At 35.6% G+C, this 21,097-nt stretch overlaps 4 protein-coding genes across 4 annotated transcripts in view; 2 read left to right on the forward strand and 2 right to left on the reverse strand.

The window, feature by feature from the left end:
* LOC138330246 (bridge-like lipid transfer protein family member 3B) overlaps positions 1-21,097 on the reverse strand; it is a 93,499-nt gene that overhangs the window by 27,404 nt on the left and 44,998 nt on the right. The window lies entirely within an intron of this gene.
* LOC138328847 (bridge-like lipid transfer protein family member 3B) overlaps positions 1-21,097 on the reverse strand; it is a 43,715-nt gene that overhangs the window by 14,241 nt on the left and 8,377 nt on the right. The gene's annotated exons all lie outside the window — the stretch shown is intronic.
* On the forward strand, positions 2,816-3,795 carry LOC138328848 (protein trapped in endoderm-1-like). The gene has a single exon (XM_069275571.1). It carries the CDS (start codon positions 2,848-2,850, stop codon positions 3,793-3,795), a length of 948 nt encoding a protein of 315 aa, XP_069131672.1. The 5' UTR covers positions 2,816-2,847.
* LOC138330244 (protein trapped in endoderm-1-like) lies at positions 6,834-21,065 on the forward strand. The gene is made up of 2 exons (XM_069277714.1): positions 6,834-8,059; positions 16,945-21,065. The coding sequence occupies exon 2, from the start codon at positions 18,033-18,035 to the stop codon at positions 19,017-19,019; it is 987 nt and encodes a 328-aa protein (XP_069133815.1). The 5' UTR covers positions 6,834-8,059; positions 16,945-18,032; the 3' UTR covers positions 19,020-21,065.

Genomic DNA, 21,097 nt, shown 5'->3' on the forward strand with positions numbered 1-21,097 from the left:
GAAGAAAAACACAAAGTAAGATTGTCTTCTCCTGTTTTCGATAGCGAAAAAATACCATTTGTCAGCAGTGCAGAATCCTTATATATGATATCTTTCGGAACTTCTGTATTTCAAATTAAAAAGTGCATGTCTCCACGAAAATATTGGTAAAGATCATTAAAATAATACAAGCTGAGTTATCTTATAATGATGAACAAAATTTCTGAATATTCAATAGACTGATTTATGACATTTTTAAGTTTTATTTTTTACTGTATGCAGACGGTCATAAAAAGACTTTCAAAAGCAACAAATAAAAGAGACATTATAATGAAAAATTGTCGTCTGCTGCATTGTCGTCTGCTACATTGCTACATTGTCGTCTGCTACACATCCTCAATCTATATACATCTTTATCTTCATAAGTAAATCTTCATACATATAGAATGTACAAGAGAGAAGTTTGGAATTCTAAATCTGTTTTTGATGTCACTGTTTTCTTCAGAAATATCGATGAAACATAACGTACTGGTCAAAGAAAGATTTGTTTCTTCAAAGTTTGTTGCTGTACACTGCCAAATTTATACCAACCTATTTGTTGCCACTTTCAATAAATTTTCTCAATTTCAAGTAACTCAGGATTATTCATTTTTACATAACTAGAGATACACATATTAAATATGTTTCTCTATGACAGTCTCGCATCAAATTCTGCCAATATTTGCACAGTTATTCCTTTCACAACAATTTCAAAATTCTGTTTTATTTTTCAATCCGAGAAGTCCACTCAATACAACCAATATCTACACATCACAAATTGTGTATATCGTATATCGACTATCCATAAGTCATACAGAGTTCATTTCGGTCAACATCATTAAGACCTTTCTAACGATGTAAACACACTAATGAGTGTCCTACATTTCAGCGTACTGAAATTCTTTTGTGTCCAGCTTTTTAAGTGGTTGTTTTTGTTTTCTATCTTTTCTTCCTTCGACTCTTTGCAGTTTAATTGATTTCCGTAAATTAATCCACATCAATATTCATAAGAGTTGTACGTGTTTTCGTTTTTCATATGAATAGGTGCTTTGAATCTAATTTATTGATTTATATTATGAATATAACAAAAGCTTCATTCATAAACTGATGAATGCAATAAGTTTTATTCAGGAATATTCAATTTGCAATACAATGGCTGCATTAATTATTTTGTATGATATCAGTTAATGAATATACTTCTACACATAATTATACAGTAAGATTGAATATCTTTGGTGTTTATCACACTTTTCAATGTTTCAGCCTCAAAAAATCTCAAAAAACAACTTGGAATATTGTCAAGTGTCAACAACAAACATGAATTCTGATTGGTTGACATATCCTGAGACAACTTATTCTGATTGGACGGAGATTCATATTGAAGATAAACGTCAATCACGAAATGAAGACATTTCACATCATTATCACTGAGAAAGGCTTTCAACCATATTCGATGATTCTGAAAATATTTCTCAGGCATCTTTGATGTTACGTAACTACACTGAGAAAAAAACTAATATATCATCTGTAAAAATGTCACATCCATGACAACGCATTTCATTCATTTAGGAAATGTACGACATGAAAACAAATTAGGTGAGTTGTTCATCTTATCAGATTGTCGCGATTTGTTGACAAATGAATCTACAAAGAGGTGAGCAACTGACAGGAAAATACAAACAAGATAAAAATTAAGTTATTAATTAAAATCTGGATGTTATTTGTTTTATTACTTTAAATCCCACAGATTGACTTATTACGAGTTTTTCGTTTCAGATGTTACCAGGAATAAGATGAAGGCTATGGCTTAAGACAAAGTTATAATGATAGCTTACCATTAAGACAGATTGATGTGATCAGATTAAGATTTGATGGATTAAGATGTGATTCAAATATCTTATGTGATGGAATAATTAAGATGTTCTTTAACTCATAAAACGAATTAATTTGTCTGACAGAAGTTATAATTCTATGTGCTGTTAAAGATTAAGATGTGAATGAAGATGGAATGATGGAAAAAGATTAAGAAAAAAATTTTCATCTGATGTGACGGAATTCTTAACAAATTCATCAAACTGGATTGAAATGTGTATGTTATTAATGAATTTTGATGGATTGATGATAAACTATGTTATCTTAAAATGGATAAAGACTTACATATTTTAACATTTTTAGATAATTATTGATGGTGGAATGAATTCACATGAAATGGATTAATAATATCAGTATATTGTCCTGAAATTTTGGATTAAGAAATCAGCACAATGAAATGAAGGAAGCCTCTTTTGTGACATTATGGATTTATGACGATGAAATAAATTATTCTGAAACTTTCTTGAATTAAAAAAGCATCATGATGAAAGTTCCTGACATTGTGATTCTTAAGTCACAATTTTAGATCTCATCCCAATGTGATAAATTCAGACATTTCATGACAAATTGTGGATTCTTGAGTGACATCTTGGGATGAATCTTATTTCAAAATGATGAATGAAGACATCGTTTAAGTGAGTTGGATTAAAAGTGTAAGAAATGGTTCCAGTCATGACCCACAGTAGAAAGCAACGGATCATGAATGGACTTTGTGGTAATGTTTGTATAAACTATATCAAAACCTAGAACCACGCAGATCTAATGCCAGACGTAGGATAATAATTTTTAACAGTGTTGTATTTGTCTAACCTTCGATAACGGACATTAAGGAAAGAGTTGTGTAATTGTAAATTTTCCTCTTGACTGCCATTTATTTGCCGTGATGACTGTTTTTATTACCTGAGCTCACAGATCACGTCGTAATTCGTAAACGTTTTGTATAATCAGACTATAATCATGCATGGACCAATAGCCATTAATAAAACAGGCTTCGATTCTGTTTCCATGGAAACTATACTCCTTCATAATGTTGCTGCAACAACCATCGCAACTCTAGGTTGTGTTGCTAACATCGGAACCATCGTGGCTATTATCAAAACGAGGCTGCATCAGGAGGCGGCCATGTTGTTTGTTCTAAATTTGATCATATTAAACTTAATCCCATGTGTATCAACACTACCCTATATTGCATACCTCTCGTTTACCGATCGTGACCCCCACTTAACTAAAAAGGCGGACACAACTTTCTGTAGGATTATGGGATATTTTACCTACAGCATTGTCGGCACAGAGATAATTGGTTTAATATTAATTTCTGTTAATCGATATATACTTATCGTACATTTCAACAAATATGAACAAATCTATAAACGAAGATGGAACAAGATTCTAATGCTGGCAGTTTCTTGGAGCATCTATCCCATAATATTACTACTTCCTGTTACGGAGGCATGGGGGCAGTTTAAATACGACCATACCAGGTTTTTCTGCCACCCTTTCAATAAGGATTCCTTTGGTACATTCATTGCTATTTTCTGTGGTTCCAGCTTGCCTGTTCTAGCCTTCTGTTACATCGCAATGATTAAGAAAGTATGGAAGAGTAGATTCATGGTGAACGCAAGACCGACCATTCAGCGGGCAACCGTGCAGACATTAACGTCTTATACACGTTACAAACAGGATATGCATCTGATTATCACTGTGATTTTGATACTGACCACATTCTCTGTACTATACACACCTTTCCTGGTGATTTCCATATTTCCCACACGGGATCCTATGATCGTAGTGTCGAGTGTTTACACCGGATGGACACATTGCGTTATTAACACTTTGGTGTATAGTCTTCGGAACTCTCACATTCTGAAAGTCTATTGTTGTAGAAACAATCATGTATCGCAATAATCTGAATTACCCTTTTTGGTTCTTTCTTGAGTGTATTCATATAAAAGTGGCCTTTATTGATGAGATTGTTGAATGATAATTAAAATAATTTTTATCCAAAATCAGATTGATCTCCATGCAGCAATACATTTAATAACAAAGTTTCGAACAAATAGAATAAGAAAGTAGTGAGGAGGCTTAGAATGTCACTAGATTATTAAACCCTAGTTAGTTCAAAAAGACTTCATAAAAAAGGCGAGAGGGCTTATTGTTGAAAGGGGCTAATTGCCGATCAAGGGCTTATTGATAAGAGGGGGCTAATTGATGAGGGGGCTTATTGTTGAGAGGGGACTTATTGTTGAGTGGGGGCTTATTAATGAGAGAAGACTTATTGCTGAAAGGGAAATTATTGTTGAGAGGGGGCTTATTGCTGAGAGAGGGCTTATTGCTAAGAGAGGGCTTATTGCTGAGAAGAGGCTTATTGTTGAGAGGGGGCTTATTGTTGAGAAGAAGTTTATTGCAGGGAGGGGCTTATTGTTGAAAGGGAGTTTATTGTTGAGTGGGGGCTAGTTGTTGAGAGGTGGATTATTGCTGAGACGAAGCTTATTTTTGAGGGGGGGACTTATTATTGAGAAGCGGCTTATTATAGAGAGGTTGATTATTGATGAAAAGGGGCTTATTAATGAGAGGGGACTAATTGTTGAGTGGGGGCTTATTGTTGAGTGGGGGCTTATTAATAAGAGAAGACTTATTGCTGAAAGGGGACTTATTGTTGAAATTGGGCTTATTGCTGAGAGAGAACTTATTGCTAAGAGGAAACTTATTGTTGAGAGGTAGATTATTGCTGAGAGGGGCTTATTAATGAAAACAAGTTTATTGTTGAGTGGGGGCTTGTTGTTGAGAGGTGGCTTATGGCTGAGAAGAGGCATATTGTAGATGGGGACTTATTGTTGAGGAAGGCTTATTGTCATGAAGGGGCTTATTGTTGAGAGTGAGCTTATTATTTAGACTGGGCTTATTGTTGAGAGTGGACTTATTGTTGAGGAGGGCTTACTACTGAGTTGTTGAGAGGTGGCTTATTGCTGAGAGGAGTTTATAACTGAAAGGGGATATTGTTGAGAGGCTTATTGTTGAGTGGGGATAATTGTTTGAGAGGTGGCTTATTGTTGAGTGGGGATAATTGTTTAGAGGTGGCTTATTGTTGAGTGGGGGATAATTGTTTAGAGGTGGCTTATTGTTGAGTGGGGGATAATTGTTTAGAGGTGGCTTATTGTTGAGTGGGGGATAATTGTTTAGAGGTGGCTTATTGTTGAGTGGGGGATAATTGTTTAGAGGTGGCTTATTGTTGAGAGAGGGGTGTCTTGCTGAGAGGAGGTTTATTGCTGAGAGGGCCTTATTGTTGAAAAGGGGTTTATTGATGAGAGTGGGCTTATTGTTGAGAGGAAGCTTATCAATGAGAGGGGGCTCATTGTTGAGTGAGGGCTTATTGTTGAGAGGGGGCTTAATGGTGAGAATGGCTTACTGTTGAGAGGGGGCTTATTAATGAGAGGGGGCTCATTGTTGAGTGAGGGCTTATTGCTGAGAGGGGGCTTATTGATGAGCATGGCTTATTGTTAAGAGAGGGGTTTCTTGCTGAGAGAAGGTTTATTGATGAGAGTGGGCTTTTGGAGGGAGCTTATCAATGAGAGGGGGCTCATTGTTGAGTGAGGGCTTATTGTTGAGAGGGGGCTTATTGTGAGAATGACTCACTGTTGAGAGGGGACTTATTGTTGAGAAGGGGCTTATTAATGAGAGGGGGCTCATTGTTGAGTGAGGGCTTATTGGTGAGCATGGCTTATTGTTGAGAGGATGCTAATTGCTGAGAGTGGGCTTATTGATGAGATTGGGCTTATTGTTTAAAATGGGCTTATTGCTGAGAGTGGGCTTATAGCTAAGTATGGCTTATTGTTGAGATTGGGCTTATTGCTGAGAGTGGGCTTGTTGCCGAGAGGGGCTTATTATAGACCTGATTTTGTCTGATGATGTGGTAGCTTACCATTTTCACCTAGCCAGCTGAGGTTCTGATATGAACCTGAAAAGGTCAGGGGCCACCTGCCCGATTATGTGGGTTTTCTCCAGCACTCCTATACTAAGACTCCTTGCATTTATACACCTGGGTCATTGAAATTGATTTTTATAAGATGTATAATTTTGTTTTGCAATGAGATGTGAAATAAAATTTATAGTAGGAATTTTGATTATACAGAGTTATTCTTGTTGTTTGATAAGTCTCCAAATTTACACATTATTGTCAATGAATCTTTCCGAAAATGTTTAATAAGACTTGTCTACAAATGATTGGTAACATAAAGCCACCACAATAAGCTTGAATCACGAACCAGATGTGTAGACAATGTCCATTCTGTTGTAATATAAGCCATCACGGACCAATGTTTTAAGTAACTCCTGGCCTACATGACAGTTACAGTCTGACAGAATTGCCGAGTATTTCATAGTAACAATCCATAAACTTCCATTATGGTCGCAAATTACTGACACAGCTAAAGGGTACACTACTTTAACTGTATGAGAACAGAGCACCAGAGTAGCCATTCATGACATAAATTTTGATGTACGTTGCTACCATTTGCTGGACGTATTGATCGCCCAGATCACGATTTCACTCCCCAATATTTAAGAGCTTAACACTAACCTGAATAGGCTGTTCGTGATTCTCTGTCCGAAAAAAAAAAAAGTCCCGCAGCAAATTCAGCCTCATTTATTACAAAAAAGAAAGATAAATATTGTCATCTCCCTTTGGTTTTGACAGATTTATTGTTTTTGTATTTTGCAATAGAAAAGCCGGGTCATTGAGATAGAAAATTATTGTCATAAAACCATCAGAGTGTGTCTTGACAATACAGGAACTGAATCCGTACACAAAGTAAATATTTGTTTCCGTTCACTGATTCATCTTTCTGCGCTTTTCATGTTATTGATACCATATCCACAAAACAACGAAATTTGTAACTTAAAACTCACACACTTCTCTTCTTTTAGATCATTGATTTTATCTATTTTTATTTTGAAGAAAAAAAAGCCTTCTAGAATTTTCGCAAAAGGAGTTCTACATTTTATAGTCAACATTTAACAGTTTTAATTACGCTGTCGACATCAATGTTGCGCACAAGCTTCATAAACATTAATTGGAAAGCTGATATTTCAACCCACTTCCAAATAAAATATTTTCCTCTTTAATAGCCTTGCCTAGGGAGATAGACACCTACTCTTTGACAAAGGAACTTGTTTCCGGCATGTGACAGACGGCCATTACTAGACATGATACATTGGGAAGAGCCCACATCCTCCACGATCCATCTACATATTCTGTGAAACATTCATATAACACTTTATAGACACAGCTTCTGTTGTAGCAATGGCTTCTGATTGGTCCCCAGTCCCCGACAACCATTTGCTGTCTTGTCAATCCCGAGGGATCCCTCACCTTCGTTCAATTTTTCCATTTAGCAAATAGTAACAATACATTACCATATGAGGTAGTGTATATATTAATTGATTTATATGACGGTCTGTTTAACTGAACTGACGAGAAATAAAAGGACTCGTGTATTGATGACATAAACAATGCATTAGACCTGCGTTCATTTTCCATTCTGTTTTCACACGAAACATCAACATCTTGTGTCAACAGCGCCATCTGCAATGAGGCTGCTCGGTGTGATCGAGAGACAAACTCAGGTGTTACATGCACTAGTCCATGAGCGGAGCAGACCCACTCTACATGCCAAACCCTCCCGGGAGAGAGGTCGACCCTCATTAGCCAGTCTGTCAGCAGTTCATGATTAACTGTCATTGTGACATATTGGAAATTTTTTCCACAGAAATCTAAGGCATTCATGGACATTAATTAGAGTATACAATCAGATGGGGTCATGTTTGACCCAGAAATAAGACTGTTAGGTCTGAACGGAAAAACCAAATGAAAGCCCACCACGTACAGCCTGGTCCAGTTTGAAGGGATTAAGGATAACCATGAAGTGATTTCCAGTCGGATCCTAGTCCTTTCTAAATCACCTAGGATTTATCTCTCCAATACATCAGAGATTTGGACATGGTAATTATCAATGTATGATAGGAAGAGGTTTCCTGTTGGAAGCCATCGCAGCTGATCTCTAAAATAGTAAACGGGATCTAATTTTCCCCGGAGGATTATTGAGGCACCTGACAGCTTTTGTCATTGGATAAGTTATCTAAACAGAAAGAAGAGGACAAATTCATACCTTTGGTTAGTATTTTAAAGTTTTATATAATTTATAAGTACAAAATGTATCATATTTAATCATCAACTAAATGTATAACGGATAGCAAAAAATACCTTTCTATATATTGGATTCTATAACAAGGATGGACTTCAGGTAAGTAAAGGGAGATAACTCCACAGAAAAATTTTAACGAAGGCTATTAAAATAAATATGTCTGTTTAGGGTTATCCGACTGACCCTAACTTTTTCTCCTCGGACCTAATTTTTTTTGCAATTATTTCTATGAAAAAAATATATTTACTTCCTAACCTTAATTTCCAGTATGAAATAATCCTCTACAACAGGTGTATGTAGCACTTTCGCTCATTATCCTTGGGAATATTGCAAGGAGATGGTTTACGCCCCTTGTGCATTGTAATAAATACTGTCCTGAACTTCATCAGAACTTAATGTGAAATTACTTTGAAGTTCTTTGTTACATAAAAGTGTGCTTATTATCGTATTGATATTGATACTATACACTTGTTCCGCTGTTCAAAATAGTCGTCCGCTAGAACACCGTCCAGTCACCTGTGTCATGCACGCATTTTGGGGTGACATTAGATCTTACCTGTGTCTAGTTTTTATCTGTTCTCTTACGCAAGCTGTGTCATTTATAAATATTAATAGAACTCAGCAAATGCGGTCTATGGTCACAGGGTTTAGTAAGCGATAGTGCAACGTATACCTAGGACCTAGGATGATGTGAAATAAATTAAATATGTGGCCTGTACTAAAAGTTATCAGTTTCGTCACTTTCTTTTATTGACTGTATAATCCTGAATTGCATTATATTGTTCCAGAAGTTTCCAAAGTCAATCAGATGCTCAGAATATCATGATCGATGCAAGAGTTTGTATGATACGCCGCTTGAAGTTTACAAAAAACAAATTTACACTGAGTAATGTCATTTTTGTTAATTTATAGTAGATTATCGCTGGCAAGTATATCTTAATATATGTTTTTGAAAGTTTGGTGTCACTAAATCACGGCGAAATCTATTAAACGCTATAAGACACTGACTTCCGGTATCGCGTGCGCAGTTGGAATCTGCGCATAGTGGATGTACACAGACTCTACACCCGACAAGGAAAATAATAGTAGGAGTACACTCGCACTAAAAATCCTATCTACCCTAAACAGACAAATTGTTTTTTTTGGCCTTATAGGGGATAATCAACCTGATACAATAATGTAAGAAGATTAGGGGAGATAAACTCCAAGATCATAAAAGGATTGTTATAAGCCTAATCGTTTGCTAATTAATGAGTTCTTCAACATCAAATATAGTAAACAGCAAAAGGATGAGCAATACTGTATAATGCAATATAAGGGGACAAACCAGTGCTGTTTTAAAACTAAGGGGGAGTAGGGAGGGGGGAGGGAGTTATAAACTAAAAATTACAAAGAGCAGATGGAGAAATAAATATATACCAGCTGTGAATAGCAGTTCACTACCACACATAATTTGAAAGGGCAAAATAAGGGGAGATAACTTGATATCCTAACAGTATATATAAACCAAATGACTACACAGATCAGCAAGGCAGTTAATAGTTAACATGTTAACATTTTACTGTACAGCATTACAGGTATAGGTCCATCTGGAGGTGGTCATCTCTGTAAACATATCACAGTAAAAATAAACAAAGTATAGGGTAGATATCTCATATATATATTTACGGTAAATGATCTATAATTTTGATCACCCAAAATCTTTGATGGCTGCAAAGTACACATAGTTCTTTGATGGCTGCAAAGTTATACCGGTTGAGTTAATGTTCTTTTATGTCCAATTAAAAGCCATGGTCATGTAAGGAATTGCCATGTGTAGTAGATGGACAAAAGCCAGAGTATCCAGATTTAAACCACCGACCTACAGTTCATACCTGGCAACTGTACCAAGAAGGGTTTTGAACTCACAACGCAAAGGTAGAGGGCTAGTGTTTTGTCATGACCTTAACAACTCGGCTACCATGGCCCTTTCTGAAGTAATATGCATTGTGATTATTAACTAATTCAAATATACAATAATGAGGAATGATCTGAAAATGCTTCACGATAGAGTATAGGATTTCTGAGTAAAGGATTTTAAAACGTTTTAAATTTACAGCAAAGTGTAAAGCTGCATAGTAAGCAGTGTTCAAATACGACTACAAGTTACAAAGCTTACACATGGGGTACAAGCAAACTAAAACAAGAGTCATGGTAATATAATACTGGAGACTACTGACAACTTTCATCAATTGCAATATTGAAAAAATTGTCTGGACTTCAGAAAGAAATTTATTCGCAAGGGTACATGAAAAATAAAGTATAATAGATTTTTCTTTTTTAGCTAATGTGTAGATGGCCCAAGTGCCAAAAGTAATTTTGTAGCAGGCTGTAGACTACTTCACAGAACATTTTGTTCAATTGGGTTAAAAACACCTTGCCAAAAGACACTGCCACATCAGCTCAGACCAGACCATTTCTCAAACAGCCCTTAAAAACGCACTAGCTGACTGTAGGAACTACAGCACATATGTTTAACAATACAAATAACAGGGTAGTACAAACTGATGATCTAAACATCAGGAACTGCTGATCTAAACTAATTAATGTCCTATCAAAGATCCAGAACATCTACCATAGAACCTACAACATCAGGAACTGCTGATCTAAACTAATTAATGTCCTATCAAAGATTCAGAACATCTACCATAGAACCTACAACATTAGGAACTAATGATCTAAACTAATTAATGTCCTATCAAAGATCAAGAACATCTACCATAGAATCTACCTATCTGTTTAACACTATAAACAATAGTCAGATTATCACTAATTATCTCAGCTGGAGGTATGTACTAGACCTTAACACAGGGGTAAGTTCCTATCACTGGTAATAAATACTTGAGGGAGTGACAATTGGGAGGAAGGAGGGGGTGGGGGACACAGGGGAGGGGGATCAGCAGGGGCAAAGGGGAGAGTTCCTATAACACTGGTCAGACAAATTTGAGGGGGTGGGAGGGGGAGGGGTGTTAAGGTGGATACAGGGGAGAAGATCAACTACAGGATCTTCAACAATGCATAAAGTTCCAATCACTGGTCATACAAACTAGAGGTGGTGGTGGTGAGGGACATATGGGGAGGGGAAAGGGTGGGGTTTGGAGGAGAATGAAAGAGGAACTACATTTTATTACAAATAGAGACCACAGCATAGGGTGGCAGTGGTTCAACAACCATTTCATAGGATAATTGTGACAACATTTGACTCATTTCCTATTATAAATGACCAAATTATGCTCAAAAATGTGTTTTCCTTATATAAACTACAGTAAACTTGATCGCCCTCCCCAGGGGGAAACATGAGACCCCAGGGTCATATAATTCACAATTTTTGTGAAGAACCTTAAGAACTAAGAGTATTTGATTCTACCATTTCTGCAATTTCTGAAGAAGAGTTTTGAAGTTTTAGCCTATTTGATCCCTTTTGACCCAACCCGAATGTACACGTAAGGCCCCTGGGGGCTGGGACTAGAAAATTCACAATTTTGGTTGACCTTGAAATCATGGAAGGTTTCTGCAAAATTTCAACAAATTTAGTTCAGTGGTTTTGAAGAAGAAGTCGAAAATGTAAATTGTTTAGCAGCATACAACTGCCGACAGACGACAATGGACAAAGGGCAAAATAGGTCACAGTTTTTTTTAACTCTCAAGTGACCTAAAAAGTAAACTTCAGACGGACAGATGGATGGAAATAGAGATGTTTGATAGAGAGAAAAAATGAAAGTAATTACATATATAGGGGATTGAACTACAGATGAAACTGTCTATGGGAGAGGGAGAGGAGGTATAAGAGATGAGATGATCCTGGAGGGATGACATGGTATCTACTGACCATCTGGTGCCCTATAGCTGTAGTAAACTTGTACAGCTCCAATCAGTCAGCCATTCACTGCTAATGGTACACTAGCATCAACTAACGAGCCAGTATCATTGACGAGCACCACTCATTTAGATACATGTGTGTAATGATTTTGTTCATCATCCGGTATATCTGTCTGATCACCATGTGATTTTGGCCATTTTTGCGTGTGGTTTTGATCTCTGAGAGTTGACTGTGAATGTAAACGATATTTTGAGGATTCTTGTATAAGTGAATGGACCAATAAAACTGAACAAGCGGTAAGTTAAGTCAGAATTCATCTCGCTATTATAGTACATCACAGATAATTTCATTCTTATTCTAAGTATAGTAAATTAATGCTTATCTATTGTGTAAAAATGATTAAATATTTTAAAGGTAATTAATTTCACTTACCATTATATTCAATGCATTAAATGAATTATAATGTATTAGATATTGTGGTGATGCCTTTGCATGTATATATGGTAAACAGTAACACAACTCACTGTGAATTGTATTGTAAAAAAGTTCCATGTTGTATATATGAGAAAGATCAATGGTAGCAGGGATCAATCTAGGTTTTGGGGGAAACTACCCTTTTATCGAATAGGGGAAAAGTTTGGCGAAATATAGGGGAATTTGAATCTTCTTATTTTGGTCCTAAATTATATTCATTTTGACGAAAAAGTACTGTAAAACAACTAATTTTATTTTAAGATTTAGTAAAGCAAGAGTTTAAGCTCAATAATGAAAAATTTGAGTTTATCATAAACTATGCAGTAGCTGTATGATAAATATGAAGAAATTTGCAAACAAAAGTCTAAAAAAATTAATGAAAAATAAGTCACAGGGGAAATTATGTTACAAAAACGGTCATTTTTTAGCTTCAAATGGGAAATTTTTAAATCTTCAGGGGAATTTTAGGCCAGAGGGGAATTCATTCCTTGAGGGGAAATTTACCCATAAACGGTAATAAATCAGAGCTTGGTTGATCCCTTGGTAGATATTTCATTTATCTGAGGCAGCAGTAAATCAAGAGGTAATTACATAGCACTGCTAATAAATCTTTCATCAAAGTATTTGTCTATAATTAGCAAATTAATTATAATTAGTGAATTAATTATCATACAAAATGCATATTTGATGGATAAAACAGATTTTTGTTTGTTTTGGCAACAAAAATTAGTGAGCCACAAAGCAACAAATATGCATCATTAGTCATTTGTTTCAAAGTAATGGCCCATAATTAGTGAGTTCATTAGCAAACAAAATGTGTATTTGTATCTCTGTAGTCATTCATTCCGTAGGTGTTTCAAAGATGGACCCCACATGTTTAAGCTGAATTCCCATAAGTCTAAAGTAACCAATGCCAATATTGTTAAGAGCTCACAGATCTAAATTAAGACACATTCTGAAAATAAGTTTATCTGGTGCCCTATCTACTAGCAAAGCAAATAGGATGATAAAATTCCCTGAGTGTTAATTTTATCATTCTCAACTATAGGTATTCCAGCTGTATAGTCAGGACTGAGCAACTCCAACTGCAAGATTGATATTTTACTATCTGCTTGATCATTATTAGTTTTCCTCATAATTTGTTTTGTGGGGCCGTGGTGGGTGGTGGCCTAGTGGTTAAGATGTCCCGACATATTACCACATGCCCTCCACCTCAAGGTTACGGGTTCGAATCGCACGTGGGGTAGTTGCCAGGTTCTGACTACTGGTTGGTGGTTTTTTCTGGGTACTCTGGTTTTCCTCCACTATTAGTATCACATTAAAGTTAATACCCTTGTAAAACTCCAGGGTTATTTTCTACATAGATTTGTTACAGCTGGTGTTGCGTTGAAGTTGGTCATTTGGGACTAATACAATCTTACAAGCCTTAAAGCTTGGGTTGACCAGCCAAAATATTTCACTCGGGTTGAGATACCCCTGTCCACTTGACAGAATGTTTAATGGTATTTTTCTCCAATTTTAAAGAATTCAGTAGTTCAGAATTATTTCCACAGCATCATCATCACAGAGACATCAAAATTAATGATGCCAGTCTCCGGAGATATCAGACATATCGGTGATGTCATTGTCAAGCACGTGTGAGCTGTCTTTTCCCTGCCTTGGTAAAAGTCAGAGCTATCTTTTCCCTAGCAACTATGGGATATCCCTGTCAAGTATGGGAGAAATAGTGGTCCTGTTAGGCAGGTGGCCATTATACAGAGGTAGCCAAAATACCAGGTTTTACTGTGTAGACAGACTTGTTTTTTCTGATATATTACATTGATATAAATTTTATTGACAATTTTGAGATTTACCAATGACAGTCCCAGGAGGTTTTAGTTTGATACGCATAAACATGGAAAATAAGCATTAATTTCATGCTGCATGCTCATGGTAATTAATCAACACTTCAAACAAGCACATTGATCCACACTTTATGAATTCAAATCTCTTCAATTTCTAACAGTTACAATTTTTATTGGCCCCAAGAGTCTTTCGAACAGAAATGTAAACACCTACATACAAAGATAATGTGAAAATTTTAGAAATGATAATTTGCAAAATTGCTGAGCTGTTAATTGTATTAGAAGCAGGTTTTGTGTGGAGGAATTATAATAAAAAATGTCAGCACGCATGTATTTTACAATTTCAACAACTTCAAGTATCTAATCTGATCGTGTAAAATTCCATAGCTTCGTTCTCTCGAACAAAAATTTGTTTTAGAAATTATCAGGACCCATTTCATCAAAATGCAATCAATTAGCAATAGTGATAATGTTTGTTACGTCATGTTATCAAATACCAATATCTGTGTTCGGCCATGTTGTTGATCCCTTGATAACGTGTCGCATGCTCAGTAACAAAGGAACAATTCCTAATAGCGATGAATTAATAATGATATTGCAGAGTCGTTGAGCCGTGACAGATTTTATACATGGAACAACTATGGTACACTATTAAATAATAAACGGCAGATTTCAGAGGGATCGTAATTTTGTGCTTTATTGAATTTTAAAAGCGTACCAATAATTTGTTGGCCAACATTATGATGTGACAAACTGATATAATGAAATGTTATCAATAAGCAGAATCCAAAATAATTAAGTCCATAGATACATGCTTCCTGACAATCAGCCTTTAGATAAAAAATTGCCACCATCAGAAAGGCTTTCAGTTCTGTCCCTGGTCAAAATTTTCATCATGGTATAGTCTTTGCCCATGCTAAAATTGTATAGCTGGTTTTAGGGTTAATTTTGATTTACACCCAAAAAACAGAGAAAAAATGGTCTTTATAGACAGGTGATCTTTATACACAGGTTGAATTGTGTTGAAATTGGTCATTTGGGACCCCTTGAAACATGGTCGTATTAAACAGGTGGTCTTTATACACAGGTGGTCGCTAATGTTGGTTTTACTGTACATATTTTTTATACATAGCGTATACACAAGCGTGAAATGAACTACATATCATTAATTAGTTAATGAATATTCATGAGAAATTTACTGTAGATTGTCTGAAAGCACGCAGGAAGACAAATATTGTGTCGTGGATCGGTCAGGTTTTCGATGTCAGGATTTTCCTAGTCACATCGGAAATGAAATCTGATGCTCAAGGTTTCTCCTAAAACGCATAAAAGTAAGCAAACAAGGCTAATTGGAAAATGTTTGTGACAGAAGGTTTCCATTAAAGTATTGATTTACCGTTGAAAATAAAAGTGCATTATCATGTCGTTCGTTTATTACACAACACACAAAGAGGAATAAGGAAAATTACGCATATCAAAGAGGAATAAGGAAAATTACGCATATCATTATAGGGTGAAATCATTAAAATCTTAGATAGGGATTTCATTTTAATTTGCACTGACATATATCTGAAACTGTAATATATCTCAAATGAAGTTTATATATTGAACATCCTACATAAAGTAATTTCTATTATAGCTTTAAGAACATTGATGTCTACATATTGAGTTAAAAATGCAAGATCCTTTAGCCTGTCGTTACAACACCTTTCGTATTTTCCCCATTAGTAAAGAGCATGAGACACTAAGATGGTCTTTAAATTCATTAAATTCCGTAAGAGTACCGTATATTAAATAATAAAGATTTTCTCAGGGTGCAATGTCCTTTGAAAGTGCCCCTATATTTTATTCCATACTGTTCGATAATCAAAATCAAATTTAGTATTGGGAGAGTATGAATTTTCTTGTGAAAACATTCGAAGGTGCGGTTACGAACCTGTTTTCGAGTTCTCCTATATACCGATTATTATAGTCATGCATTCACCTTAATAAGTGCCCTTGGTGCTGACAGCATTAAGAAAATTGAGGGGATGGAGTACTTCTTGGGATCACTTTTAGAGCTTTCATAAAATTATCTAAAAAAAATAGCCACAATTCTAATTTTACAAAAGATTTCAATGTACATACAATACGATATGATATTCATATTTTCAGGTTTTATTTATTACAGATTTGAACTCATAAATCAATTGAACTTGTGGCCCTAGATAAAATGAAATATAGTTTGTAAAAGATGCAATTGGTTTTGATTCACTTTTTTTTCTGATAAGAATTTTTTTTTTTTTTTTTATTTAATTATTTTTTTCATTTATTTATATATTCATTTTTTTTAATTCTTAAGGGATTTAAGAAGACAATGTCCAGACTTAACCCACGACAAAATCAACATGTGTTTAGAAAAAAATGCATATGAAAATCCTATTGTGTAGGTCGAAAACCGAAGTTCAGAAACTTTGGTGCTTTTAATGCTGGGCACACAATACAACAAATACAGTACTCATCTATCAACAAACATCAGATCCCAAAACTATCATGACATACGCAAAAAGTAAATTAAATTTAAATCCCAGAACACCATCACAACATCACAGCACGATTCTTTCGACTTTGAGTTCAGAAATCAGCATTCTGATGAATCTTTAATGACAACTAAGCGCAACTTATTTATCTGTTTCAGATATCATGTGATTGGCCCATGAGGACTGCGATCCTGAGTACAGAATTCTCACCCCGGGGACCCGCGCTTAATGCTAAAACATCTGCCTGATCAGAACAGCCATTGTAGGGCTGCTGATGTTTCTGTGCTAACCCAACCAAGACTAAGAGAACTGCATCCTGTGTCAGCATTCAGGTAAAGCGCTTTCCTAATGTGGAACAATTTGAGTCAACTACAACAGAAATACCAGATAGATTTTATCATAGCTTATCAGCACAAGCTTTGTTTCGACAACAACCACAATCAATTTGTGGAATTCAATGGATGATGACAACTGCATATCTGGGATATATTCAATCAACTTGAAATTCAAAAGGCGTAATCTACAACTCGCCTCTTTCGCTAGATGACATATGAAGCTTGACAGGTGATATTGACATCAGCACATCTGGGACATTTGATAGGGGACTTTTCAGCATCTGTGTGACAGTGCTTTCCATAAAGCCAGTGCAGTCGGTAATAACAAGCGAAAAATTACCTAGTGCTGTTTCAGGCAGATCATCACATATGGAAAATAGCAAGGAGGCTTCTAATTCTGTCACTTTCGGCTTCTGGACTAAGAATTTGTGACAAAGCCCTTTAAGTGCCATTACGCTAATATAAAAATCCTCACAGAGGTATCGTAATTTCAACTTATAAGAAATGAACAGCCACTCGAGCTCATAAATACAACGATTTTTACAGAGAACGTTGAATTCCTAAGAGGATGAATTTGTGATAAGACGACCTTTTTCTATTTTGTGGTATTATGAGCAGAGATGATGGAAACATAGGATTTTATCTACATGACAAATTTGATAGATCCCCTAGGTCATGTGAAACTTTCACTGTATAATGAGAAATGTGCTTCAGTGAATTAAACGGCAAGAAAAGGATACATAAGAGATTCAGAAAGGAGAGAATCTTTTGTCTAAGTGCAGAAAAGGAATCTTTATTTATCGGAATTCTCCATTTCATTGAAAAGAAGTCTCCAAACTTCCTCTTTCAAAGATAATTGAATTTTTCTTGGGTAAGTGTTATGCATTTGAGAATATTTTAAAAACATAACCATGGAAGTTTTAATAACGGCATCACCGGATAACCTTAATGACTCGTCTCATTCGCTACAAATCCCCGACGATGTACGTTTTTATCATAACATAGCAGCAACCATCACATCTGTCGTCGGATTTCCTGCCAATCTCGCTATACTTGTCGCAATTTTCAAAACAAAATTACACAGACATGTTGGCACGGTGTTCATTTTAAATCTCGTGATAAACAACATGGTCGTCTGTGTAACATGTCTACCGTACATTTCCATACTCTCGTTCACCGTGCCGGATTTGTCAACGGAGGGAGTGAACCTGGGATTCTGTAGGTTCATGGGATACATCGCCTACAGCATAAAAGGTTCAGAGTTATTCGGACTGGTTCTGATCTCTGTGAACCGGTATCTGATTGTCGTTCACTTCGGAAAATATCAACAGATCTATAGTAGTCGGTGGAACATCATAAAGATGTTGGTGCTTTCATGGATGATTTATCCCCTAGTATTACTATTCCCTCTAACAGAATTGTGGGGTAAGTTAGAATATGATCCCAATCGGTTCTTCTGTCAACCGTTCTACGCGCAAAATTCCTTCAAGCGGTTCCTACTACCATTTGCTATGATATCCAGCATACCTGTGATTTTGTACTGTTACGTGGGAATTCTGATCCGATTCTGGATAAGTAAGGAAACAATTAACGCAATACGGAGTAAATCCCGATCGTCAAATTCTTCAATTATCCACGGAAAATACACACGGCGGGATATGCGTTTGGTTGTCATGGTGATGTTGATTCTGACCACCTTTTTCTTCCTTTACATGCCATTCGTCGTGATGTCTGTACTCGACCCCCAAATGAAGATTTACAGCCCGATTCTTCATCTGACATTTATCTATATGAGTTGGGCGAGGTGCCTGGTCAACCCACTTGTGTATTCCATCATGAACCCACGCATACGTAACGCATGTCTAGTCAGTTACAAACATGATTCAAACACCTCCTGAACTGGGATTTTGGTAGAGTACATGGTCACAGAATTCTTGGAGAACAGATTGCAGATAGGTATCGCAGGTGAAACATTTGATGTTTACCCATAAGTTAAAAGCAATGTGATATATTTTATGTGGTAGAACTGTGTCAAAAGCTTTAAATATATATGTCTGAAAAAGTTCTAAAGAATTTCTTCAGTCGAATATTTTCATTTTTACGGTAAAACTTGGTTTTACCAGTATTGGGATCGCAATTCCGGAACTAGCTTTTTACCCCCCCGGCTGGTGTCGTGAAGAATAAACTGAATAACCACACATTTGTGGTATAGATCTATGTAGTTGTAATTTGCACCCAGATACAATATAAACTAGTTTAGAATCATTCTGTAAACTTATTCAGCAGCATCAATATCAATTTAAGTGGATTGCGAAGAAAATAAGAAAATTTAATGAACTGCATTTCATTATGAAGTTAACAATAAGCAAATGCCAATCAGTTATAAGTGGTGTCGTGGTAAGTCCTGAGCTTTCTATGCTGACGTCCGGGGTTCAACCCTTGTCGTCGGCAGCTTACTTTTATTTTTTTTTATTTCATATTTTTATTTGTTGTTAATTCACCATGCTTGAAAATATTCTTTTATTTTGTCTTTATATTTATTTTTGTTTTATTTTATTTTTATTTTCCAAAAGTTTATTCCAAACATAGACATGTACTGTATAGCATATACACTAAATTACGAACATCCCACTATTACGGCCACTTATTTTCAGTTCCGATTTTTTTTCTCTTCAGAAATACAATCACACCGCTATTCCGTTTTACGACCAATTTTCATAGTCCCAACGACCACTAAATTAACACTAATTGACCCTTTGATTATGACCACAGGCACATGTGACTTCACACCTCGCTGTGCCTCACCTTCCCGCACGCAGCAACCCGTGACCAACTACCCGCAGGTACATCAGTCAGTCTTTTGTTTCCGTCGACCTAATTATCAGATTATCTACCTGTACTAGGAGAGTGTTAATCGCCATCATTTGCATACTTGTGACGCTGGAGGCTGGCAGTTGACGTGATCGAAACCACAAGTAATGCAACGTTCTTTCGATAGCCCTGGTGGCGAGATCGAACGATTTAGGCAGTTCTTTCTCATACGTGTAACGCCAATGGAATTAAAATTCTTTAATGTATGAGATATATTGATCTTATTTCAGATATTTATGAAGTACCGTACGTCAATCATCTTATTTCAATAGATGTGTCATCTATTTTGTTGCGGTAAACAATCGGTGTTTTGCATTAGTTAAAAGTACGCTTGACTATTGCACAGTAGTCTTTCAAACACTTTACCGATTGTGATCGTAAGTTATTATTTGACCAATCATTGCACATGGCGGGATAATTAAAATCGATTTCCGTAAATATTAATAATAATTTACACAGATCAATACCAATTTTAAAACACATAGATTCTCATTTACCTCAGGTGATACTATGTGATAATTAAACCAGAGACATAGATAATTTAATTACTATCTAAATCTCTGATTAAACTAACGATATGTATTTGAATTATAATTAAAACATAATAGAAAGTAATGTCTAGAAAAAGTATTTTCATTTAGATTGTCAACAATTACTTCAGTGAAATTCAGTTTAAGATTTAAATAAGCACACACCATTAACTTTATTTAATGAAAAAAATATGTCTATGCTCTAGAAATAAATGGTATAGTCATTATATGTCCATAATTCATCAAACTTTAAAAAATATTTGTAAATTATTGGTTTTGATTAGATACGCATGCATTAAAATATGATATGATTAAGATTCTAATGGCCGACAAAACTAATTGATCAAATATAGTAATTTGCAAATTTATCTTAACCAAAATATATCAAACTGTTTTTTCCCCACACGTACATGTACATACTCAGCATGCTATGTTATGTTTCTTATGTTTTTTTTTTATATAAATGTAATGTATATGTCATGTCAAGTTTATGTTGATGTCCCATGTATTTGTAAATGTGTTAAATGCAAAAAATTGAACAAAAAAAAAATAAAAAAAAAAATATATATAATATA

Source organism: Argopecten irradians, chromosome 8, assembly GCF_041381155.1.
Source record: "Argopecten irradians isolate NY chromosome 8, Ai_NY, whole genome shotgun sequence".
Classification (NCBI taxonomy): domain Eukaryota; kingdom Metazoa; phylum Mollusca; class Bivalvia; order Pectinida; family Pectinidae; genus Argopecten; species Argopecten irradians.